The sequence below is a fragment of the Temnothorax longispinosus genome, chromosome 1 (genome assembly GCF_030848805.1).
Source record: "Temnothorax longispinosus isolate EJ_2023e chromosome 1, Tlon_JGU_v1, whole genome shotgun sequence".
Taxonomy (NCBI): domain Eukaryota; kingdom Metazoa; phylum Arthropoda; class Insecta; order Hymenoptera; family Formicidae; genus Temnothorax; species Temnothorax longispinosus.
The window spans coordinates 8,611,259-8,638,587 of NC_092358.1; the positions used below are offsets into that span (position 1 = coordinate 8,611,259).

At 30.7% G+C, this 27,329-nt stretch overlaps 2 protein-coding genes across 8 annotated transcripts; one reads left to right on the forward strand and one right to left on the reverse strand.

Annotated features, from left to right (window-relative positions):
- Positions 1–1,175: 1,175 nt before the first annotated feature.
- LOC139814426 (fatty acid synthase-like) lies at positions 1,176–19,497 on the forward strand. Its single transcript, XM_071780681.1, is given in 22 exon segments — positions 1,176–1,437; positions 1,540–1,730; positions 3,523–3,767; positions 4,010–4,241; positions 5,535–5,953; positions 6,731–7,024; positions 7,369–7,576; positions 7,972–8,132; positions 10,381–10,592; positions 10,594–10,696; positions 10,847–11,340; positions 11,737–12,041; positions 12,325–12,723; positions 12,791–13,749; positions 13,752–13,820; positions 13,888–14,126; positions 14,356–15,049; positions 15,335–16,163; positions 17,748–18,223; positions 18,370–18,624; positions 19,021–19,269; positions 19,363–19,497. Coding segments are annotated over 21 exon segments (7,137 nt in total). The 5' UTR covers positions 1,176–1,437; positions 1,540–1,570.
- A 14-nt stretch (positions 19,498–19,511) lies between these two features.
- Positions 19,512–26,716, reverse strand: LOC139814731 (uncharacterized). 7 transcript variants are annotated; one of them, XM_071781220.1, is made up of 9 exons: positions 26,504–26,716; positions 22,079–22,198; positions 21,835–21,952; positions 21,226–21,493; positions 20,914–21,030; positions 20,757–20,847; positions 20,508–20,644; positions 20,210–20,342; positions 19,512–20,131 (listed from the first exon to the last, which is right to left on the reverse strand). In XM_071781220.1, the coding sequence occupies exons 1-9, from the start codon at positions 26,690–26,692 to the stop codon at positions 20,081–20,083; spliced, it is 1,224 nt and encodes a 407-aa protein (XP_071637321.1). In that variant the 5' UTR covers positions 26,693–26,716; the 3' UTR covers positions 19,512–20,080. The 7 variants fall into 7 exon arrangements, with proteins under 7 accessions (XP_071637321.1, XP_071637319.1, XP_071637328.1 ...); XM_071781218.1 differs by having other exon boundaries at positions 20,508–20,653; XM_071781227.1 differs by having other exon boundaries at positions 20,508–20,653; positions 20,757–21,030; positions 21,325–21,493.
- Positions 26,717–27,329: the final 613 nt, after the last annotated feature.

Genomic DNA, 27,329 nt, shown 5'->3' on the forward strand with positions numbered 1-27,329 from the left:
ACCTTTAATACTGTGTCATAAAAAATGGGGTGTTCCATTTAAAAAAATTAGGTTGGTCTTGACCTCGCCTTGACGCCTCCACTCAAGGTCAAACGGATATGATCATTGAATAGAACTTTTAAAACCCTACAACTTTGGTTCGAAACATTTTTCTCAGAAACGTTTTGTTTTCGAGATATTTGTCCGTTTCCAGACTTTTCTCGCACCCCGTATATTGCACGCGTGAATTATGTATATGTATATGTATATGTGTCTAAATAAAATCTGAACAAGGATATTCTAATGTGTTAAGTCAGTACACGATAGCATGCGCAAAATACGATGCAAAATAATTATAATATATTTATATTAAAATAAATGGATAAGTAATTAAGAACTCAATAATGAAATTAACAACTAGCAAGTAAAAAGATTTGGGACACGGTCAACAGTGCGTAAGTTAACGTTATATCAACCTTTAATAACTAATAAGATACATAATTATAATACATCGGACGGTTCGCTTGTGTTTTGAGTCGTCTTCAGCGATGTGCTAACAGTCAAAATCAAAGAATAATCAGCAGTGAAACTTATCACGAAAAAGTGAAACTTGATTAATAATCATAGTTTGTGATATGATTGAAACAGAAATAACAGTCAGGACAAAGAACGTAAAGTCACACACTCACCAGAGTTCAGAGAGCGCGAGAATAAGAAACGTATATTCGTAACTTCGTATCTTTGAATTAGTTTTAAAGTTTAGTTTATTTTATTTAAGCTATAACTTGTGAGTTAATATATTGAATATTCAATTAGTGAAAAGAATCCGACTAAAATCAAAATTAGAGCAAATACAATGCGTGCGTGTATGCGTGCAAGTTTCGTACAATAAGTAGATTTACGCTTGCCAGCATATATTCTAACTTGTATATCTCTATTTAAATTGAAAATAATTGATGTAAAATATATAAAGAACATTTTTTTTTCAATAAACTTAGAATGTTCTAACTATGTTAGTTCATATACTTACGTGAAGATATATTGTATAATATATAATATAAATAATAATTATATTTTACATATCAGATATTAAAATAACAATTGTTTTACCTTTTTAATTAAATTATTTTACAACATATCTAAAACTCACACAATAATAATACTCACAAACATAAAATGATAACACATAGTAATTTTTTTATATTCTCTTTCTGAATTTATTCTGTTATTATACGCATTGGCAAACTCCTCAATAATTTCCACGATTATGTGGTAAATATATCGTAACGGAAGCGTCAGCTATTCAAACATTTACAATTTTAATCGGCTGCGTCATTATCATGTATGTAGAAGTATAATACATATATAACACAGAAACTATAAATATAGAGGAGATATGATTTAGTTTCGACTTCACTCTGAGTGTTTCAATTGCCACGGTGCTTCCACTTCCTATTGGTACGTATATGTATATAATATTAAATTGTATTTGATTATTTTCTTTATTTTACATTTATGTCTGTTTTTTTTCAAAAAATAAATAATGACATTTTGTTGTAGAATTTGTCTGTTTCGAAAAAATAAAGATACTATGAATCGACCGAACTTGTATAGCGTCGATGCTGAAGAAGAAATTGTAATCTCTGGTATTGCTGGCCGATTTCCTAACAGCGACAATTTAAAAGAATTTCAAGAAAATCTTTTTAACAAGGCGGATCTTGGTTCGAGCGATCATGGACGGTGGAATAATTGTAATAATTTTTTTTTAACATTAAGGAGGTTGGTTGTTCAAATCAATATGATAAGAATTAGTTCAAATTTATGGAGGATATTCGTCTATATGGGAATCTGTCGTCCATGCCAAAGTTGAAGACAATTGTCTGCATGGTTGTCGAGTAATTAATTAATTACGCAAAAATATTACGACACCTGTAATGTAACTCTCGAAAGCCTATTAAAAATGACAAGAATTTAATGAGAATAGATGCAAATAATTTTTTATATATTTAGGAAAGACTTTTACGAAGACTGATAGTTATCAAAAAATTGTAAAAATAAAACAGCATATTGCATATTGCATATTGCATATTGCAACGCATTTTGATTTTAATTGTACAAACAACTTTAAAACTTTAATTTAAAACTTTAAGAACCTTAATTTAAAACCTTAAAAAACAGCTAATTAAATGCATTCTACATATTTATTTGCTAAAACTCGTTTATTTTATGCGTCGAAAAATTTGATTATTTAGAGTTTCCTCTCGCAATGGTCCCCTCTCGCCGCCTGCCCTGCAATGTGACAGCAACCAACCTCCTTATATTTTTAAAACTTATTAGGAAAAATATTCGTTTTATATTATCGTATATATTAATCGTAATTAAAGATTTGCAATATCTAATCCAATAATTTTTAAAAACGATATCAGAATCCAAGAAAATTGCGTAACCCTACATATATGTACACAATATATACATATAAAACAATTCTCGTAATTTATGTCGAAAATTATAAATTATCTTTCATTAATTCAAACATTTTCATGGCTTTGTTATTTCTAATATTATAATTAAAAACGATCCAGATGCATATTATAAATCCTTAAAAACATTATTATTTTTTATGTAGAAAGAAGTATATATTACACTGGTCAACAAAATCTTATCGTTTTCAGATTGTTTTTAAGGGAATAGGTATTTTTTACTAATTTGGTTCCGTTGAACAAGAATCTGGCCTTGAAAATACTAAATTGGCTCTGGTTTTTTAAATAAACGGGGTCAAAAGTGCCAAAAAACGTGTTTTTGGTCATTTTTGAACATCTGTAGAAAAACAACGGGAGCACCGTATTTCTTAAAAAATAGAGCCAATTCATTATTTTCGTTTTCAGATTTGGATTCTACGGAAAAAAATCTATCAGAATCAGTTGCCATTGCATTGGCCCGACAAAAAATCCGTGTTCCCCAGTGTTATATAAGTATTCTTATAAAATCTTATAAGATCTTATTTTCGCATTTTATGAACTGATGGGTGATTTAATTTACTTCTCTTGTCGTTGAAGTTCTGACTGTCATTTCTATTTCGATTATATTATAAACTATGACATTAAGTATAGGGATAGGCTACGAGCCTTCGCACAAAACTTTCGTCTGGTAATGTAACGTAACATAACGTAAGTCAATGCACAAGAAACGTACAACGCCGTAATTGATGCGTTTCTTGTGCGTTGATCCATGTTATGTTACGCTACGTTACAATACGAGAGTCTTGTGCGGAGGCTCTAAGTTTCATTTGAATTTTCTCGCAGATTATACTACTACTTTTAGACCACCAAATTTTGAAATTATTTCTTGTTGGAGAGTGTGAGATTATTTTGATTCAGTTGTCATCGCTGAAGATCTGACTATATTCAAAACGAAATGTCCGATGTATAATTATATAGTTATTATAACGTTAACTTACGTTAACGTACGCTTTGTCAACCGCATTGTACTGTCAAAGCCTCCTTTTACTTGTTACTTTTTAATATATTTATATTTTTTATATAGCTTATAATATGCCCCATCGAATTGGTAAAGTCAACAATATCGAGAAATTTGATTCAGAATTTTTCAATATACCCGCAACAGAAGCTTATATAATGGATCCTATGCTTAGAATGTTACTCGAGCATACTTACGAAGCAATTATCGATGCGGGCGTAAACCCAAAAGAATTACAGGGAACAAGAACGAGTGTTCTTACAGCAATTTCTCTGTCTGAGACTCAAGGGGATTTTATTCTTAAATCTCAGGTATGACATATTTAATTAATATATAAAACACATAATCAAAAGAAATTTATTTAAAGAAATTATAACTGTGTAAAATTCTTGTTTTAAAGATAAAAATCTGTTTCCTTACTGTATAAGAAGTATAAATAAATTATATACAATAAATTTTTAAGCAGTTTTAAAAATAAACTTTTAACTTATTATTTGTACATTTTAATATACCTAATACTTTAAATATATTTAGAAATATGAATTGTGATTAGTTTGCTGGATTACCTATGACTGCATGCAACGTTTCTCTCATGGCAAACCAAATTTCTTACTGGCTCGGCGTTATTGGACAGTCGCATAATATTGATACTGCATGTAGTTCAGGTAACGTTGCTATAGTGAAAGCTTACGAGCTGATTCAGTCCGGAGAGTGCGACGCGGCCATTATCGCTTCCGCCAATCTATGCCTCCATCCTCATGTACAATTTCAATTTTACCATCTAGGTATGTATTTATTATATCTTATTTTATTGTATATTATATACTAGCTGGTTACCCGGGCTTCGCCCCGGGCTCTCCCCCTCTCTTTTTCTCTTTCTCTCCCCCCTCTTTCTCTCTCCCTCTGTCTCTCTCTCCCCTCTCTCTCTCTCTCTCTCTAAATACAATTCTTTAAAATTCGATTAATTATTTCCCGAAAAATTCGTCAAACTTCTAATACCGCTTTCCAAAAAGATCGGTAACAAAAAATTATATACTTGATAGCACTCCCCGAGAAATTTAACCCCTACTTTATGTACAATTCTTTGAGATTTGGTCATTCGGAACCGGTTTTTAAAAAGATCGGTAATAAAAAATAGTACACTTTATAGCACTTCCCGGGAAATTCTACCCCTACTTCATGTATAATTCTTTGACATTTAATCAATTATTTCCCGAAAAATTGAAAGAATTAAAAAAACCGGTTTCCAAAAAGATCGGTAACAAAAACTGTACACATTATGGCGCTCGCCGTAAAATTCTACCCCTACTTCATATACAATTCTTTCAGATTCGGTCAATTAATTCCCGAAAGATTGAAAAAATTTCGATACCGGCTTCCAAAAGATCGGTAACGAAAAATTATACACTTCATAGCACTCCCCGGAAAATTCTACCCCTGTTTGATCTACAATTCTTTGAAATTCGGTGAATTATTTCCCGAAAAATTAGAAGAATTAGAAAAACCGGTTTCCAGAAAATCGGTAACAAAAAACTATACACATAGTGGCACTCCCCGGAAAATTCTACCCCTATTTCATATACTTTTGGTAAAAATTCGGTTCAGGAGTTTGGGCTGGGCGTTGATGAGTGAGTGAGTCAGTCAGTCAGTCTCTCAGGATCTTCCTTTATATATATATATATTGTGTATGGATTATAAACATTTTTTGATATGTTTATTTATATCTCATTTATTTCCATCTTTACGAAAATTTTAGATTTTAAATAATCATTGATTTAGATAATATCATTGATTATATGTCGTTCTTGTTATATTGAGCAATTTCCACGTCAAATTGGACGAGAATAACCTCGTATTTTAAATTGATTGAAATCAACAAACTCTTGTTGTGTGTGAATTATATTAAGATTATGTTATTATTTTATGTTTTTGTTTATCCAATAACGTGCTCTGCGAAACAATCGCACTCTTTGTCTATAATGTTCAATAAGCCAATGCTTCCTTTCTATCCTTACATTTAGATATTGAATCGAAGCTTGAAGAACTTTATTTAATAACATGAATTAATTTCCTTCTAGGGGTTATATCTTCTGATGGTTATTGTAAACCCTTTGACGAGGAAGGGACCGGATATATGCGTAGCGATACGGTCGCGGTAGTATATCTGCAAAAGGCAAAAAATGCAAGAAGAATATATGCAACCCTCGTACACGGTAAAGTAAATAGCGATGGTTTTAAAGAAGAAGGTATTACCTTTCCATCGGTCGAAAAGCAAAAATTATTGTTAAATAAATTTTACGAGGAATGTGAAATCATGCCCAGTGAGTTATCTTACATGGAGGCCCATGCAACTGGTACTCTTGCTGGTGATCCCGTAGAAGTTATGTCTATTGACCAGACTATATGCGCTAAAAGAGACACTTTTTTATTGATGGGCTCGGTAAAATCGAATATTGGACATTCCGAATCCGCCAGTGGCTTTTGTCAAATCGCAAAGGTACATTTGTAATAAAATGATTTAACACTAACTTTGCTTAAAATGTGATTATAGCAATTTATATTTTGCTTCCTCATAGAGGAAGCTTTGTTTTCGTAAATTCGTATATGAACCTTTGATTGCGTATAAAGTTGGCTCTAATCAACCAAATTTAAAAGAATTATATATAAAATAGGGGTAGAAGAAACCAAAGAAAAGATTGTTTTTTGAGTTTTTAATGTCAATATGTTCAGTGTTTTAAAACGTCGAAATATTGCATTTAAAAAAATGTCGGTATGTGTGTATGTATGTCTGTGCCAAATTTACAGAAATTTCTATAACTCCAGAACTGATCAACCAAATCTTAACGAATTATATATGAAATAGGGGTAGAAAAGACTGAAGAATATAATAGAATTAATAAAAATTGTTAATAATAAAGGGGTTACCGATTTTTGTTAAAAAAAGGTTTACTGAAATTTTTAAATTTTATTATATTCTTCAGTTTTTTCTATATTTCTATTTCATATATAATTCTTTAAGGCCGGTATTCATAGTCGGGTCTTATATCCAAGATCGTCTTAAGTATAGTCTCAAGGCATCATCAGCCAATTAGAGGGCCGTATTAGCATCTTAAGACATCACTTCCTCTATGAGGAAGCCAAGTGCAAATTTCTAATTTGCACAATTTTTTTGCTTGTTTTTATATTGTTACAATTATAATACATATGTATATAATACATTTATATAAAATAATTACTATGATTATTGTTAGTAAAAGGATATGATTTCTTAAAGGTATTATTAGCGATGGAAACTGGTATAATTACGCCTACTATACACTTCAAGCATCCGCGAAAAGAGTTAACTGCTATTATCGAAGGAAGAATAAAGATCGTTACTGAACCAACAGAATGGGAGGGTGGTTATGTAGCTATCAATTCTTTTGGGTTTGGAGGGGCTAATAGCCACATATTATTAAAATCAAATCCTAAACAAAAAATCAACAATGCAGCTTTGAATAATGACTTACCTAGACTTGTAGCTGTGTCTGGACGTACGGAAGAAGCAGTTAAAATTATCTTAGATGATGTAAGCAAATATTATAATGGCAAATATTATTTCATTTATTTCAGAAATAATTTTTGACATTAGTTTTTTGTATTATCATATAAATATAACAATTAAATATACACGCGTGTATTTATATAGTGTCTAAAAAGATATTTGCGTACATAATTGCTTTCGAAATTATTTCAAATTTGCACAAAAAAAGTTAATGTATTAAATATATATTTATTTAATATATTAAGTAATAATAATGCATTTAATAATTGCTAAAGTAAAACACTGCAGAATAAGATAATATTATCGTTCTTTTTTGTGTAAAATTATTCCAAGAATTATAAAATGTACATTCTTGTTACTGAATGCAGGTACGAAATCGACCAATAGATGCTGAGTTTATATCTCTGCTACATCATATTCATAATGATGATATAGAAGGTCATCCTTATAGAGGATACATGGTAACTGGGTCTAAAATATCTCATAATACAATTAATAAAATAGAACATACTCCATATATCAGAAGACCGATTTGTTTTATATTTTCTGGATTAGGATCTCAATGGTTTGGGATGAGTAAGTAAATATATTATTCTAAAATATTTTAAATGTACATTCAACAAAGAAGAATTTTAAGTTGTAGAATGTATATTAAGTATACAGAACGTACAAATATGGAGTGTTACGATCATGATCATAACATATTCTTATTTAGTATTTTATCAAACTTATAATAGTATATACATAAAAGATATGTTTGATTTATTGCTTACTATTTATTAAGAATTTAATTTATTACAGTTAACAAATACAATTAAATTTTATTCTAGAACAAATACTGTAATATAAGAAGAGGCTAGATTTTTTTACGTACCCTTACCGATAACTAAAAAAATCTAAATATCTAAATACGCGGATGCATGTACATATCTATATATTGAAATTTAGAAATTTTATTAAAATTTTAATAGGTCGCGCTCTAATGAAATTCCCAGTGTTTGCCAAAGCAATCCAGAAATGTGGTATCGTTTTGAGATCTTACGGCATATCACTTACAGATATTTTAACAAGTGATAATAAAAATATTTTTGATAATATTTTTAATTTTTTATTGAGTCTTATTGGACTACAGGTAAAGTAAAAACTCTTATTGTGTGTGTATATATATATATATATATATATATATATATATATATGGGGCATTCTCCGTGAAATCAGACACCCACCCTGTCCAAAAATTGGGGTCACCTAAAAAATTCTTTCGGGGCTCATTTTATAGCTACACATATGTAGTTTTAGTTGAGCTGTGGCCTTTTGAAAAATCAACATGGCGAACCCCAATATGGTGCCCGAAGTCTGCGGGTAACGAGGTACGACCATAGAGATATAAGAATAGAGTGCGCGAGTCATATGCTAGCACGTAAGAGGCTGCGATATAGGAATAGAAAAAGAACGCTGCATATAGGCTCTTTCTGTCTTTGTCTACGCGTGCATGCGAAACAAAGACAGAAGGGGCCCATGCGCAGCTTTCTCTTTCTATTCTGCGCAGCTTTCTTTTTCTATTCCTATATCGCTTTTTCAGCTCGCTCGCGCACTCTATTCTTATATCTCTATGGGTACGACAGATGAAATCGTTACTTGGAAGTTATAGACTGTCATAGAAAAATGTGTTAATGTGTTTATTTAATAGTTAGCATTGAATCCATGGAAAAAATAAATTTTTAGTTTGTCCAAAACCAATATGGCGGCCAAAGATGTTGATCATAAATTAACAATTGGGACGTCGTATTTGAAAATAACAAAACCCAATATGGCGGCTGTATGTTCGAAAAATGGTAAAAAATAATGACGTCGATATTCAAATCATACAGACTTGTTCTAATTATTATTAATTTGAGTGTTACGGTATTTTTTAATTGCTTTTTTTTATTTATTTTTTTAAATTTTTATGAATTTTTATTATTATTTTATTTTTGACTATGATTTCGTTATTGCGGTGACAAAATTTGAACGTGGTTGATCAAATATGATTTTTCCAGTGAATACAGAATAATTTTTGAATAAGTGAAGGCAAGATAGGTAGTCTTTCGAGCCAGTGAAGGCAAGAGAGACAGATTGTCCGGCCAGTGAAGGCAGGAGAGACAGACTGTCCAGCCAGTGAAGGCAAGAGAGACAGACTGTCCGGCCAGTGAAGGCAAGAGAGACAGATTGTCCGGCCAGTGAATACAGAATAATTTTTTTTCTTCGCTGGCTGGACAGTCTGTCTCTCTTGCCTTCACTGGCTGGACAGTCTGTCTCTCTTGCCTTCACTGGTCGGACAGTCTGTCTCTCCTGCCTTCACTGGCTGGACAGTCTGTCTCTCCTGCCTTTACTGGCTGGACAGTCTGTCTCTCTTGCCTTCACTGGCCGGACAATCTGTCTCTCTTGCCTTTACTGGCTCGAAAGACTACCTGTCTTGCCTTCACTTACTTATTCAAAAATTATTCTGTATTCACTGGAAAAATCATATTTGATCAACTACGTTCAAATTTTGTCACCGCAATAACGAAATCATAGTCAAAAATAAAAAAATAATAAAAATTTATAAAAATTTAAAAAAGTAAATAAAAAAAGCAATTAAAAAATACCGTAACACTCAAATTAATAATAATTAGAACGAGTCTGTATGATTTGAATATTAACGTCATTATTTTTTAACATTTTTCGAATATACAGCCGCCATATTGGGTTTCGTTATATTCAAATACGACGTCCCAATTGTTAATTTATGATCAACATCTTAAAATGTATCATGATATAAATTTTCATAAAAATTGAACGTAGTTTGTACGTTTTAAAGAACGAAATAGTTATTTTTTAGAATTTCACGGATAATTGGGCCGCCATATTGGTTTTGGACAAACTAAAAATTTATTTTTTCCATGGATTTAATGCTAACTATTAAATAAACACATTAACACATTTTTCTATGACAGTCTATAACTTCCAAGTAACGATTTCATCTGTCGTATCTCGTTACCCGCAGACTTTGGCCATATTGGGGTCCGCCATGTTGATTTTTCAAAAGGCCACAGCTCAACTAAAACTACATATGTGTAGCTATAAAATAAGCCCCGAAAGAATTTTTTAGGTGATCCCAATTTTTGGACAGGGGGGGTGTCTGATTTCACGAAAAATGCCCCTACCCCCCCCCCACACACACACACACATATATATATATACATATATACATATATACATATATACATATATACATATATATTTATATATCATAATATCATATATTATAAAGATAATTACAAAAAAATTACTTGATTACTTCATAATTCTAATCTTTATTTAAACCAAATGGGAAGCTATTTTTTTTATATGTATCGCAGATTGGATTAGTTGATCTTTTAACATCTATTGGTGTAGTCCCCGATTTTATAATCGGTCACTCCATTGGTGAACTAATCTGTGGATATGCCGATGGATGTTTAACGGCCGAAGATACGATTCTGTCGGCATATTTCATCGGTTTAGCCCTTCACGAGTCGAAAATAATTAATGGCTCCATGGCCGAAATTAATCTCGACCTTGAAACCTTAAAAGTTGTGTCCTTCGGATATCGATATAGCTTGTTACAATAGTTCTTCTAATTTTATTGTAAGCGGACCAACAAATTCTATAAAAACATTCCTCACCAAATTGCAGGTATGTATATTAATGGTTATAAACAATATAATCTTTCTTCTATCTAATTTCTTTAATTGTTTTATTAAAACAAGCAATTAATAATATTTATATTTCTATTCTTTCTATAATATTCCTTTTATAATATTTAGATTTTATTCTTTTTTTTAGGCAAATAGTATACCTATAAAAAAAATTTCTTGTGGTTATATACCTTTTCATAGTCGTTACATCAAACCTGCTGTAGCTAAGTTTGAAGAATACTTGAACCGAACATTACCACAAAAAAAGTTTCACAGCTCAAAGTGGCTGACAACATCCTCTCATGAGTACTTCAATACTGTACCTTTATGTTCAAAATATTATACAAATCACTTCTTGTCTCCGGTGTTATTCGCAAAGACGATACGTTCAGTTCCAAGAGATACAGTGACGATTGAAATATCTCCTCAGAATATTCTTCAACACATTTTGAACAATTATTTATACTCTACAGTAACAAACGTAGCGCTATATGAACGAACCGAGGATCATAATAATGAGATATTTTTAGAATCAATCGGAAAACTTTATAACGCAGGATTGCAGCCACAGATTGCAAATCTCTATTCGACAGTGGAATTTCCTGTAAGCCGCGGTACCCCAATGATTTCTCCTCTCATAAGGTATGCATATTTTTTGTTTAGGCACAAATCGACAAATTATCGAAAAACAAACACTTTCATAAATTTTGAAATATTTAGGTGAAATAGTCAGAAGAGAACATGTTCAATAATCGCAAATTAGAACTTTGAACTCTTTTTCGAACTTGGTTAGTTTTATCATCTAATTTCAAAATTACATCTCCGTATTTTGAAGACATTCTATCACCTTACTTATCTCAAAGATAAATATATTCTTATTGTACATATGTTAATCATTTTATGCCTATTACAAAGAGCAGATAACAGTGATATTTTAGAATCTGTGCTTCAATTTTACATCAAAGCTTGAATTCAGTAATTTCCACATTTAATTCGTTTACACGAAGATTATATAATAATTTCTAATGACTTTTGCAGATGGGATCATTTAGAAGATTTGTTTGTAATGCGAGTTCGTCAAAAAGAAATAATTGACAATAAGGAAATAGTTGTCAGTATTAGTACAATTGATGAAGAATTTGCGTATTTAACAGGCCATGTCGTTAATGAAAAAAATGTATTTCCTGCTATGGGATATCTTTTTTATATCTGGGAAATGATCGCATCGTTAAAAAACCAAGAATACATCAATACACCAATTGTATTTGAAGACGTTAATTTTATTCGTGCTACAGTACTATCACAACAAAATGAGATTGAATTAACTCTCTCGATCCAAGAAGGTAATATTATTACGTAAACAACTAATTTTCTCTAGCGTCAGTTTTTAATTTTTTAATTAGATTTTAAAACTTATGCTACTTTTATGGCGCAATATATACTATAATTAAAATGTAAAAAATATACAGAAAAAATATATGAGAATAACTAATCTTAACGCGGAATCTTCTTTTTTTTCACAAGTCAACTGCTTTTGTAAGGTCCAGCTCCATATTGACATATTTATATTAATTTTGATTTCTTATAAAATTATATTACGTTTAATGAATTTACACCTATATCTAGGTAACAATAGGTTTGATATAATCGAAGGAGATAATGCTATTGTTACTGGAATAGTACGAATTCCAACCAATATTGAAAATGAAAAAATATCAGCTAATCTTGCTGAATGTATCGATGGTGAAGAAGAAATGAGTACAAAAGACATCTACAAGGAATTAAGACTTCGCGGTTATCAATATGCTGGCGCATTTCGTGGATTAAAGAGCGCATCGGTTACTGGATCAAACGGCCATATCGCATGGACATCTAATTGGGTGGCATTTATGGACAGTATGTTACAGATGATGATTTTAGGACAGAATTCAAGAAGCCTTTATGTTCCAACAAGAATTCGCAAACTGACTATCGATCCGAAATATCACACACAGATAATTCAGGATTATCCAATTGGAGATAGACGTAAGTAAAATAAATGATATAATGCGGCCAATTGCCTGACAAATAAATTTCATTCGCTACGTTGCAGAATTCTCTGTTCGTCGTTACAAGTCTTTAGACGCTATAATATCTGGAGGAATAGAAATTTGTGGCACTGTGGCTACACCTATATATCGCCGACAAAAAGTAGTTAATACCGTTCTTGAAGAATACAAATTCGTTGCTCATCGTGATTTAGGTACTATGTCGTTGCAAGATGCAATAAGAATGTCGATGCACATTGCACTCGAATGTTGCAATATGATAAATGTTAAAATTATCGAATTTATCGATGATAGTGACAGAGTGGTACCAGAAGATTTAAATTCTCCACTTATTGGTGAAATCTTAAATAATTTACCGCAGATTCGACACCACACTAAACTCGTGACGACCCACGAGAAATTCTCAAATATTTCTTTGCCCGACAACGTTTCTACAACGGAAATTACTAAGTTGTCGAAGGAAGAGAATTGTTTGATAATCCTTGGTTTCGATATTTTGACAAAAAATAGCAAAAAATTATATAAACAGTTGCTGTCTCTGTTAATGCCACAGGGTTTTCTACTGACTTTGGAAAAATCCGGTGCGGTTTGCGATTATTCATGCCTGAAAACGTATGAGTTGGATATCATACTGGAAAAACAAATAAATGACAAGAAGCTTTTGTTATTAAGAAAAACGCGAAATATTGCGAGAAACCAGCGGATTGTACATGTGAACAATTATGAATTTTCATGGGTAGATGAACTGAAATCAATCATGAATGTAGAAAACGAAACTGGTGTAGATACGGAGATAATTCTCGTCTCGGAAGAAGACTTCGAATGCGGGCTACTCGGTTTTATTAATTGTTTGCGAAAAGAACCAGGCGGCAAAATAATTAGAAGCGTATTTATTCAAGATAACAAAGCGCCTACATTTTCTTTGCAAGAACCGTTGTACACGAAGCAGCTACAGTTGGACCTGCCCATCAACGTTATACGTTCCGGTAACGTTTGGGGATCATACAATACAGGCATTTACCATTACCATCGTTAGAACCAAAACTTGTTCAGAGCGCTTACGTTACGCAGATGGTATGTTAAGATGTTCTATTATAAATTTTATAATTAAATAATATTAATTAATGTTTACTTATAACAGGTACAAGGAAATCTGAGTACTCTCTGCTGGGCACAGAGCAGAATGTCTCGCATTAACCATGAAAATCTCGTTAATGTAATTTACACGTCTGTTAATTTTAGAGATATCATGGTAGCTACTGGCAGACTCAATGCTGAAACTATCACACCGTTCGAACGCGGTAACGACTGTTTCATTGGTTTAGAATTTGTTGGTTTCAATACGCATAAGCAGAGGATAATGGGATTATGTTCACACGGGTAAAATAGATCGAGTATCAATACATATGCGATAAAAAGAACTTTTTGCAATTGACAGTATTAATTTCTATTTTATATAAGTATCATTAATTATATATATATAGTATTAATAACGTTTTAAAAGTAACATTAACTTAAATTTATTATTAAATTAAAAATAAGCAAGATATACGTCATTTTAAAGTAACGTTTAAGTAAATAAATACATTTTCAAAATTTTTATGCATAGAGGAATGACGAACATTCTTGTGGCCGATAAATATCTCAGTTGGATTATACCTGACAAGTGGACAATGGAAGACGCAGCAACGATTCCGTGTGTGTACAGCACGTGTTACTATGCTTTATACATGAGAGGTAAAATGAAAAAGGGAGACAAAATCTTAATCCATTCTGGTACTGGAGGCATTGGTCAAGCTGCGATCCATCTTGCGCTTTACGAAGGTTGCGAAGTGTTTACGACAGTTGGAACTGTCGAGAAACGACAGTTTATAAGAGAAACGTTTCCCTCCATTCCCAAAGACAATATCGGAAACTCTCGAGATACAAGCTTTGAACAAATGATTATGCAGCGTACAAAAGGTCGTGGGGTGGATATCGTATTAAATTCCTTAGCCGAAGAGAAATTACAAGCATCTGTTCGCTGTTTAGCAAATGGTGGCCGTTTTCTAGAAATTGGAAAATTTGATATGTTTTCCAATAATTCCTTGGATATATCTATCTTTTCTAAAAATATCAGCTTTTATGGAATTTTATTGGACAAATTATTCTATTCAAACGCAGAACAAAAGTCAAAGTTGTGGAAAACAATAACAGAAGGTTTAAAAGACGGTGCTATTAAACCACTATGCAGAAGAGTCTTCGAAAGAAATGAAATAGAAGCTGCCTTTAGATATATGGCCGCTGGGAAACATATTGGCAAGGTACAATTATTTCTTAATATACACAGAAATATGTAATTATGATACAGAATATTTTATCATATCAAATTAGAAACAATTCTTTGTTTCTAATTAATGCTATAAAGGTAGTAACAAATGTAGGTTTATTTAAATAATTATATTTGACCAAGAAACTTTTTGTATTTATATTAATAAATAACGTTAATTATTAATTAATTAAAATTAATAATAAAATATGAAATCTTTGTTATTTATAATTTATTACTTTATAGAAAAAACGATTGTTACTTAATTGCTTATTCGCAGATAATTATCAGAGTTCACAAAGATGAAGAGCCTTTGGATGCTCCACTACTCGCTCATCCACGATATTATTGTTTGGAGCATAAATGCTACGTTATTTTAGGTGGACTTGGCGGATGTGGTTTAGAGCTAGCGGATTGGTTGACTCTTCGAGGTGCAAAAAATCTGGTATTAACATCACGAGCCGGGATTAAAACAGGTTACCAGCAATCAAGAGTAAAGCTATGGCGATCTTACGGTGTGGATGTACAGATTGTTACAGTCGATGATAATTTGAAACATGAAGATTGTGAATCCCTATTAAAATTTGCTGAAGAAAGAGCACCAGTGGATGCCATATTTAATCTTGCAGTTGTTTTAAAAGATTGTATATTTCAAAATCAATCACCTTAAACGTTCGAGGATTCATTCAAATCAAAAGCATTGATGACAAAAAAAATGGACGAATTGTCGAGGAAGATCTGTCTGCAACTTCGACATTTTGTCGTTTTTTCCTCCGTGTCGTGTGGAAGAGGAAACGCAGGCCAGACAAATTATGGGATGGCTAATTCCGTAATGGAGAGAATTTGTGAGAAAAGGATGGAAGAAGGATTACACGGTTTAGCGATACAGTGGGGTGCTATTGGTGATGTTGGACTCGTGGCAGATATGCAAGAAGAAAATAAGGAATTGGTTATTGGAGGTACATTGCAACAACGAATATCTTCCTGTTTGGAGACATTAGAAGTATTTCTGTTACAAGATCGACCTGTTGTAAGCAGTATGGTTGTTGCTGAAAAAGCAAAAATTGGCGGATCAATGAATATTTATGAAACAGTTGCTCATATAATGGGTAAGCAGTTTTATGCAAAGTTAAATAAAGAAAAATACTAAATACATATAATAGCCTTGAAATAGAAGTGAAATCAAAATGTTATTCCAAGTATATTTATTGGAATAAGTAATATTTCAAAAAATATATTTTTTGCACAAAATTACAGGAATATTTATAATATTTGAAAAATTATTTTACTGCAGACTTAACACTTTAAGTCTTAAGAGGCCTCTACGTGTTTCTCTCATTTTAATTATTGTATAATTTAGGTCTTAATCCAAATTTTTAGATTATAATTGATATTTAGAAAAAAAGTTGTTTTTTCTGAAAATTTAGTCAGCGATAAAATGAAATCTCGGAAAGAAAGAAAGAGAAGGTAAAGCAGAAAGTAGAAGCAAAAAAAAATTAATGGCCCTTGTCTTTTAACACAAAAGTATTTAACTGATAAATAATTTTGTTTAGAATTTTTGTTACGGATTACTCAAGTAATAATTATATCGATTTATTATACTATTGTTTGTCACATAGTTTTCTTTGTACATGTAATTGTAATTGATAACGAATTTAGTTAGTCGCACTAGTGCGCACTGGCGCATTCAAATGTTCAACCGAATTCACTATAAAAGTGACATCTATTAGTTTTCTACATCTCAAGCAGTTTTAACAGTATCAGAGCGATGAACAGAGTAAAAGTTATCTTAACAAGTTTAAAAGCTATAATAATTGTTACACTTTTTAATAGTTATCTCTACAATTATTTGTTAAAAAATACACACATAAATAAGATAATTATACAGAAAGAGGGCAACCTCACCGATTTTAATGACCTTGACATATATGTTGTCAAGAACGTGATCTTGAATAATTTTTCCTTATAACTTAATTGGTGGTCATTGTTTATTTAAAAGTTAAGAACAAATAATGTAACTAAAAAATATAACAGTTTATGTCAATGCTAAGGGAAGTAATTTACTGAATGTGTGTATAGACAGTACATATGTAGGCGGGGGAGAAGCTACCCCGCATGCAGGGGTGGGTGGGGATGGACCTCGGTTCGCGTAAAAAGCTGAAAACCTGAATTGTACAATGATAGACTTTGTTTTGCCCTATAAGCAGGGTGGGGTAGGGTGAACTTCAATGTAATCAAAGGTCTGACTCAACCTAATTGTTGTATAGGTGAGAAACTTTCCACGCGAACCAAGGTCCACCCCTGCTTGCGGGGGAGAGGCGGTAGCCCCTCTCCGCCTACACGTGTACTGTCTATACACACATATCAATAAATTACTTTTCTTAGAACTAATATCACTTTAAAATACCTAAAAAAAGTAATAAAATTGTGAAACTTTAATTTGCTATTTCTTCTAAATCAATGCCGTCTCTCACTTATTTTTTGCGTAGAATTACTCAGAAAAACCCCCTTTCCTTATAACATATTTAAGTGGCGATAAAATGGGTCAGTGCTGACTTTTTATACATATTCACCAAGAAATGTAATAATTTGATTCTTAATAAAAATTTGTGTTGTATATCTAATTTTAAAAGATTAACTAGAATAACATAAAATTGATTTTATTATAAAATTCTTACTTTATTTTAAAATAGGATTAAAGAACATAAACACAGTGCCACTAAACGTACCACTGGTCGAAATGGGTATGGATTCGATGATGGCAGTTGAAATTAAGCAAACGTTGGAAAGAGAGTTCGATATTTCCTTGACAGCGCAAGACATTAAAACTCTAAATTTTGCTAAACTTCGACAAATGACAATTACAACAGAACAAGGAAAGATACACGATACAAATGAAATTGAGCCGAGTAATGTGGAAGGCTTTGACATGCTGATTCGAAAAATGAAGGATGCAGACTTTGTTCCAGATATTCTTGTAGAATTTGTTACCAAGAAAGAGGTTGATCGAGGCAATATATTTCTTTTACCAGGAATCGAAGGATGTTCAAGCGTATATAAAACTATGGCATTAGGAATTAAACCTTCTGCAACGTGTTTGCAACATGGTATACTTAATATTCCTGATGAAAGTCATTCAGTGATGAAATCAGCCGCTCATTTGCTGCCTGTAAGGAGATTAAATTTAATTAAAATATATATTGTGATTATTTTTAAATAATTTATAGGTATACATATAAGTAATATTTAACAATTATAGGTACATCTTTCGTATTATACCACAGCTTACACATACATTTATATTTATTTTCTTAGCACATATTAAAGAAAATGGAAGATCAAAGGAAATTTCTAATAGTGGGTTATTCATTTGGATCCTTAATTGCCATTGAATTAGCAAGATTATTAGAAGCTAAAGATTTCTCAGGACGGTTAATATTAATAGACGGAGCTCCCGATCAAATGAAATTTTGGACTAATCACTATTTGAACTGTACTTCGCCAGATGAGTTACAAAATGTAGTATTACTTGGTTTATTGAAAATGTACACTATAATTAACAAGAAAAAGGTTAGTAAATGGTAAAAAAAAGACATTTTGATTTTTTATTGTAAAAACTATTTATGTAATTTTAATCTTATATAAATTTAAATAAATAATTCATTATAACATGAATATCTTCAGGGATTGTATGTGAATCTTGAAATAGTAAAACAAATTGTTTTACATTTTGTTTTGTATGTTTGTGTATGTGTTAAGATTAAATGATAATAATAGTTTTTAGATAAAAAGCACAATAAGTAAGTATTAATAAACATGTAAGGAATTTTAATGAAATAAATAAGAATAACAACAGATTTTATGGTTCGAAAATTCAATAAATTTTTTATATTTATATTAATAAAATGCAGATGCTACTTTGGCACAATTATTATTATTAATTATATAAAATTTTTTTATTTACAGCTTGCGTTAGAGCTAAATAAATGTAACACATGGAACGAAAAATTAAAAATATTTTTAGCTTACTTCCCGAACGAGGTAGTATTGACCACTGAAAATAAAAAACTGATATATTTCACAATTTACAATCATATAGTTGCTATACAGGATTATGATATTTCTTTATTACCTCGCCTTAAATCACCTATAACATTGCTAAAACCCACATTTCCGATTGCCTCTTTTACTGAAGAGGATTATGGTCTACATAAGGTAAATTTAATTTGGATAAAGATATTTTTGAAATATAAGACTATATGATTTTAGAAATAATAAGAAGCTTTATAACAAGAAACTTATTTTCAGGTCACCGAAGGTAAAATTCAAATTCATTATGTGGAAGGTAATCATATCACAATGATGGACAACGACAAAATTACATCAGCTATTAATGAAACATGGATAGAAGATAATAAGATAGAAGATAATCTAATAAAATAAAATATAAATATATATGGGATGTGGTGACATAATATATATTGTATAAAAATATTATACACATGATATAATATACCGGGTGTTTCAGAAAGTATGGGACAAACTGTAGGGGATGATAGGTATTATTAAAAGAATCAATTTTTTTATGGAAAGTGTTGCCTGCTTTATAAGCGATTCAAACAAGGATATATAAACATATTTATTATCGATAATTCTAACATATTTATATGTAATCGTTGATTCCAAATAAAATATATAGTATAAGATTATAAATAGCTAATGTTTAATAGAAAATTGCGTATAAAAATCGTATTTGGAAGCAAAGTAAAATAAATATATATACTTTCTTGTTTTTTTTATTCAACGTACAGTAAAAAAATACACGATTTTAATGCATTGCAGAAACTTGATGTAATAATACCTTGATTTGTATAATTTTAATCTTTTATATCTTTATTAACAATTTTACATAAATATCTGCGCTTTTTTAACAAAAATTAATATTTCTATTTTCTAAGCATGAATACTATTACTTTTTCATTAATTATATTCTTACTATGCTGTTATTAAATTCATACTTGCTTTGTCATCGTGTAGAATATATGACGGTAAAGTAAGATACCGAAGTCTTAACCAGCTATAATTAAAAATGTTTTCTTTAATAACATTTATTTTTAATATGATACTCTATTAAGATATTTTATATTTATCTTACCGTGGCAAAACATTCCATAGATGCATGAAATAATTTGCCAACACTCAAAGTAAACTCCTTAGTTTTTCTTTGTAACAGGAACAATATCATCTTCTGTATGTGTATTGGAGCTCTATACCACTGCACATTGTACCTATAAAGTATATGCATAATGAATGACAAATTGAGACAAATCTCTATTAGTTAATTTCAGTGTTTACGCCGATTTATTTTACAGTAATATTAATTAATTTTTATTGTTGAAACAACTCTTGAAAGATGAACTTTTATATATACTATTTCATGAAATGTTTCTCACGCAGTAGAAAATACGTAATTATTGTGATCCGTTACATTCTGCCCGATATAGTTGGCTATAAACATATACATGACACTAGCAAATAGAAACATAAACGGAAACAACAATTCCTCAACATTATTTCCAGATGATGCAATCTGAAAAATCTTTGGAATCAATTTCTTGACACATTTATTGGACAGTATTATTATTAATATGAATAACTTCGGGACAGCTCTCATACATTATTATGTAAATTCAAAAACATACTTGAAATAGGTTGATGCTCACACAAACCACGCCACACGTTATTAAGCAAAACATCATTATCTCGAATGCGGACAACAAATCTTTAGACAGTCTTCCAAAACAAAAAGATATTATTAAACGTAGGTATTGCACGAATATTGTCGACGTAAATACAAACTTCATAGCTTGCCGGTGAATGTCGACCGCATAAATTATGCCCTCGGTCATCAGAATTTTATTTTTTAGCGTAATGTTTTGTAAAATGTCGATACTCATTGCATGTTTAATACGATAGCTACAAATGTCGTGTCGCAATTATATAGCAATTTATTAAATGACACAATTCTTCAGCTAAAAACAAACTTTTACTAAAAAATTTTTAACTATGTTATACATATAAAGATAACACTTTTGTGTATAACTTGTATAACAGCCGTAATTATTATTGGACCGTTATATAATATGGTAATTTTTACGTCCATACTCCTACCTAGCAATTCTAAACATTCCACAGGTATGTTGAGCATATGTAATAAGCATTGTACCTATTGCTACCATTACAGTCGCTCCGATGGAAAAAGCTACGTACATATGGAACAAAATCAAATAGAAATACTTCTCTTGATCGATGAAATATTCCGTTATAATGAATAAATGACGTGACCGTTGGTGAGATATATTCATCGGTACATCAATATTAATTAAATTCGACCAAAATTGAACTATAATACTAACAAATATTCCACTAACTACAAGTGCTGAAAAGCGTAAATAAATTGTCATTTGTAGGGTGTAATATTATAAAATTATTTTATGTATACCGTACACATGTCTGTACGGCATGAAATATCTTTTAATAAAATTAAATTTTATTGCAAAATTGATAGCTATTTCAATTTATAAGCACATTTGCCATTTAATGCAAATACGTGATATTAATGCTTTAATAGGCCCATGCAATAAAATAAATCATATATAAATGTATGTATGTATGAAAGTTATAATATGCTAAATTCGATTTTACTCCACTTGACAGTTTATTGTTAGATATTAAATCGAAAATATAATTACATGCAAAAATCAATAAACATTGCCTTACCCGTAAACGCAATCGTGTAACGATTAGCGATACAACTATATTTTTTTGCAATAGCAATTTCGTTTTTGTCCCTTAATTCGTTAAGTATATGTTGAAGCTCCATCAATAACTTTTTCACCTGCCAATTTTTATTATCTTTCTGTATTACTATTGTTGTAAATATTAAAATACTTTTTGCTATAAAAATATATTTGACAGACAAGTTAATCCTATTTAACGGATGCTCTGTAAGCCATTAACTTACAACTTCAATGTTAAAACGAAATGCGTTATATTTTATTATAAATATTGTAAAGAAAGATACGGTAGACAACACTTTGGTAACAAGGTCCGAGGTACATTTTAATACTATTAATGGTGTCAACTGCAAATAGAAATTTGCGTATAAGTATCTGTTATTAATACTATTAAATAATAAGACAATATATCAATTCTTGAAAAAGGTATGTACAGGCAGATATATACTTTGTGCATGTTTACGTCATATCATTACGATGCATATTTACATCATATGATTGTTGCGTATTAATTTCATGATACGATAATGCGCCTTTGCCTATTATTATATCAAAATTTTGATATATATGTAACAGTGCAACACTGTCTATCTAAACTGATACACTCTATACGGATGCGCAACAAAATGTCCGTTTTAAAAATTTATCGTTGCCGTTCATCCACGATATGATAGATTCTCTCACTTTAATTACTTCAGATAATGAGGGTAACTATCCGCGCGAAGAATATTTTGACCATTATTTTGTCAAACAAGTTGTTCCATCTTGTGCACATATCACGATATATTATTATCACAACAAAATGCGTCAGAGGATAATAAATGAATTTTTATAAAAAAGTAAATTTCCAATTTTAATTGTATATAACATATACATATCATGATGTTAAACTTATTTTGGTTTATTTGATATAAAGACAGTTTCTTTAATTACAATTAAGGAAAAATATACAACTTGCAATGTGCAATTATATATATATATATTTTATTTAAATAAATTATTATGTATTGTATTTTGTTTGTATTATTTATCCTATTAATTTATACTATTTTATACATAAAAGTTTTAATACAGGATACAGGCACATGCATATAGTGTTAAAGAATGAATTGCATGCGCATAGCGCATCTTGTAGTATTTTAATTTGATACAAAAATCAAATTGCAAAATATAGATTAATACTAGATTTTTCGCCCGCGCATGACGCGGGCTCAAGATCTATTCCCCTCTCCCCAAACTCACCCATTAATTAGGAGCACCAATAGAACCCCATGAAACCGAACTTTCAACCCCATAGTAGTCATCCCCATAAAATTAGTAATCTTTTGGTATTAGTTTCATCAACAAAATTATCATCAAAAAATTAGAAAATTTTGGCACCGTTTTGAAGGAAAACTCACCCATTAATTAGGAGCACCAAATTTGATATTCTTTCTCTTCAAATTTTAACCTACATCTTCGAATTCTTTTTTAATAAATAATAACTAATGGATAATATTATAGATGTAGATTAGCATATTGTCAAATATTTCAAAAATGTAATCCTCTATATTAAAGTCTTTAAATTTTATTTTTGCTCGCGCCTTGCGCGTTTTCACACCTTTCGCTAACCCGCCATTGACTCTCTTTCATTGTCTTTCTGTTTCTTTTTTTTCTATTTTGTTTAAAAATTCTGCCGGGTTTAGTTTTACATTTGCTGTCTTTCTGTTCTAATATTAATTCATTTATTCTTTTTTTTCGTCCGCGCTTCGCGCGCTTTCACCCTCTGAGAAATTATCCATTAATGAAAATTTGGAGAGAGAGAGAGATAAATTTATCCTCCAAAAATTAAAAAAAATTTGGCACTGGTTTCATTATCCATAAAAAAAATTCAGCTTAATATCTCAAAATTTGCGGTACCAGTTTCATCAAAATCATCAACAAAAAATTAGAAAAATTTTGGCACTGGTTTCAAAAAAATCGATCCATTAATAAAAAATTATTTATTAAGCAAAAATTAAACTTATCCTCCAGAAATTGGAAAAATTTTGGCCCTGGTTTTAAGAAAATCGGTCCATTAATACTTATTTCTCGAAAAATTTGAAAAATTTTGAAACCGGTTTCCAAAAAATCGGTAACAAAATTTTTCCATTTCCAATAATTTTATCCATAAAAATTATTTATAAAAAAAAATTCAGCTTGATATCTCAAAATTTGCGGAAATTGGAGCAATCACGTACATTTTTTTTAACAGAAATCGGAAACCCCTTTATTATTAGCAATTTTTCTAATTCTACTACATTCTTTCTACCCTTATTTCATATATAATTTTTTAAGATTTGCATGGTCAATTATTTCCCAAAAGTTTTGTAAAAATTTCTGAACCAGTTTCCAAAAAGATCGGAAACGAAAAATTATACACTTTATGGCACTCCCCGGGAAATATATATATTTTACTCCTACTTCATATACAATTTTTTGAAATTCGGTTCATTAACGAATGAGTAGTTCGCAAACAGACAGACAAACAGTCGGGTTTTATATTATGGTATGATATCTATATATATATGTACAATTCTTTGAGATTCGGTCATTTGGAACCGGTTTCCAAAAAGATCGGTAACAAAAAATAGTACACGTTATAGCACTCCTCGGGAAATTCTTACTTTACTTCATGTCCAGAAAATCGGTAACGAAAAACTATACACATCATGGCACTCCCCGGAAAATTCTACCCCTGTTTCATATACTTTTGGTAAAAATTCGGTCCACTAATATATATATATATATATATATATATATATATATATATATATATGTATGTATGTATGTATATATATATAGATATATCACAGCTATCAGCTATCTCTATATATATAAAAATGACTGTATGTATGTATGTATGTATGTTTGTCCGCTATGCAAATCTACAGTTTTCAAATTAAAACAACCAAATTTGGTATACTATCTCATGATACTCTAACTTAGACCGTAGGCGTATTTTGAGAACCGCATCATTACCGATTTTTTGGGAAACTGGTTCCAAAATTTTTTTTATTCGTTAATGGAACGAATCTTAAAGAATTATATATAAAATAAAGGTAGAATTTTTTAAGGATGGCAATGATGTGTATTATGTTTTATTAGCGATTTTTTGGAAATCGGTTCCGAAATTTTTCGGGAAATATATGTAATTTTTAGGGTTCCTTTAAAAAACAAAAAAAGTTTGACCACAAACTACTTAATCGTTAATAGACCGAATCTTAAAGAATTATATATAGTACAGTAAAATTAGGTCTGAGAATGGCAAAACGGATTGACAGGCCAATTTTTTAAGGGTGAGTAGAGGGTCATAGGAGATGCCCAAATTCACAAAGTTCCAACAAAATTTCCCTGTGCGTCGGCGGCCATCTTAAAAATAGGGGTAAGTTTGGATATCTCGGCTCTCCTATTAGTCGGATTTTTTCCATTTTTTTTGTTTTGTAGGGAAAAATATTTGCTACAACTTTTGTTTAAAAAATTTTGGCGCAAATACTTTTGATGCCCTTTGTCTCTGATATTTGTTGTCACCGCAAAAGCGCATATACAAAAATTGTAGAGAATTGAGTCCTCTACAAGTTTTATTTCAACATTTTTTTTTTATAAAACCAACAGTGGACAATATAATTGTCAATAAAAATGTTCCAATTAACGGCACCTTTTTTGTTGAAACTTTTTTTCTTTGACAACTATTAAAAAATTTTTTAAACAAAAGTTGTAGCAAATATTTTTCCCTACAAAACAAAAAAAAAATGGAAAAAAATCCGACCAATAGGAGAGCCGAGATATCCAAATATATATATATCATACTATACACATCATGACGTCTGTCTGTTTGTATGTCTGTCTGTCTGACCGCGAAGAATTATATATGAAACAGGGGTAGAATTTTCCGAGGATTGCCATAAAGTGTATAATTTTTCAGAACCATTTTTTTTAAACCGGTTTCCAAAAAATTGATAAGGGAAAAAGTATCTATAAAAATTATTAAAAAAAAAAATCAGCTTCATATCTCAAAATTTGCGGAAATTGGAGCAATCACATTTCTTTAAAAATACGTTCATTACTGAAGAATTAAACTTATCGTAGCTATCCTCAAAAAATTAGAAAAATTTGGAACCAGTTTCCAAAATTCGGTTATGAAAAATTATACACATCTTCGCTATCTCCGAAAAATTAGAAAAATTTGGGCACTGTTTTTAAGAAAATCGGTTCATTAATTGAATGAATAGTTCGCAATCAGAAAAATTTTAGTACCTGCACTTTCCAAAAAATTGGTACATTAATGAAAAATTAAACCTATATGAAAAATTAGCCTTCACTATATACTGGGCAGAAATACATCCTTCTTTTGGATTATCCTTATCGAATGGAATAAATTTCGGAACCGGTTTCCAAAAAGATCGGTAACAAAAAATTATACACTTTATGGCACTCCCCGAAAAATAAGAAAAATTTTGGCACCAGTTTGAAGAAAATCGGTCCATTAACAAATAAGTATAGTTCGCGGTCAGACAGACAGACAGACAGAAGACGGTACTTATTATATATATAGATAAATTATTCAGCAGTGAAAAATTGTCATACAGTAAAAAAATTGATTTTATAATAATATTACAATGTTCTTGTTTTACCTGAAATATAATACCTGCTGACAGAATAGCAGAGAAAAAAATAAACTGAAATTGAGTAAATTTGGATTGCTGATAGGGCCATAAACCAACAGCCAGCAATAGAAGTCTATTGAGACTGTAATATCGAGCTCCTAGATGTATCATTTCTCTGTGAGCTTTTCTAAATATTACTGCGAAGACTGGAGACATCAGTGAGTATGCGTTCCCCTACTCTTTTCGTTGGTCGATTGAATATTTCACATCTTATATTTTCTGATATAAATTTCAACGCAAATTTCATAATTTATGTCTATAATGTTGATTGCGGATATTAATGTAATCGATTTTGAATATGCCAGCAACGTAATAATAATAACAGATGTTTATTTCCCATAAAGAAATACTTCGTGAAGAGGGTTGCGTGACAGCGGACTGCGCAGATGCGTGGAAACCCTTCACCCCTTCCAGCGCGTTATACTGTAACGTTTTTCATTCTAGTGCGTGCTGTCTTGAGTTACGGTTATTTCTTCGCAATGGTACAACTTGCACTTGAAATGTCGACGTAACGGTTGTCAATATATATTGCTGATAAATGTTACATATAATTCCTTCTTGAAAATATCTTTGATTTAAGTATATTTTAAAATGGTGTTTTCTTACTTTCGTTTGCCGATCGAATATTCTATAGCTTTTTTTTATTTATTTAAATATTCAGCTGAGTTGCCTAATTTCATTGACATGCAGTGCATAGTGAACGAAACACCGCCGTGAAATCAGCATATTGGCCATTTACATTTTTATTTTAGAAAGGATGTATAGTTAAATGATCGATTTTTATGTGACAATA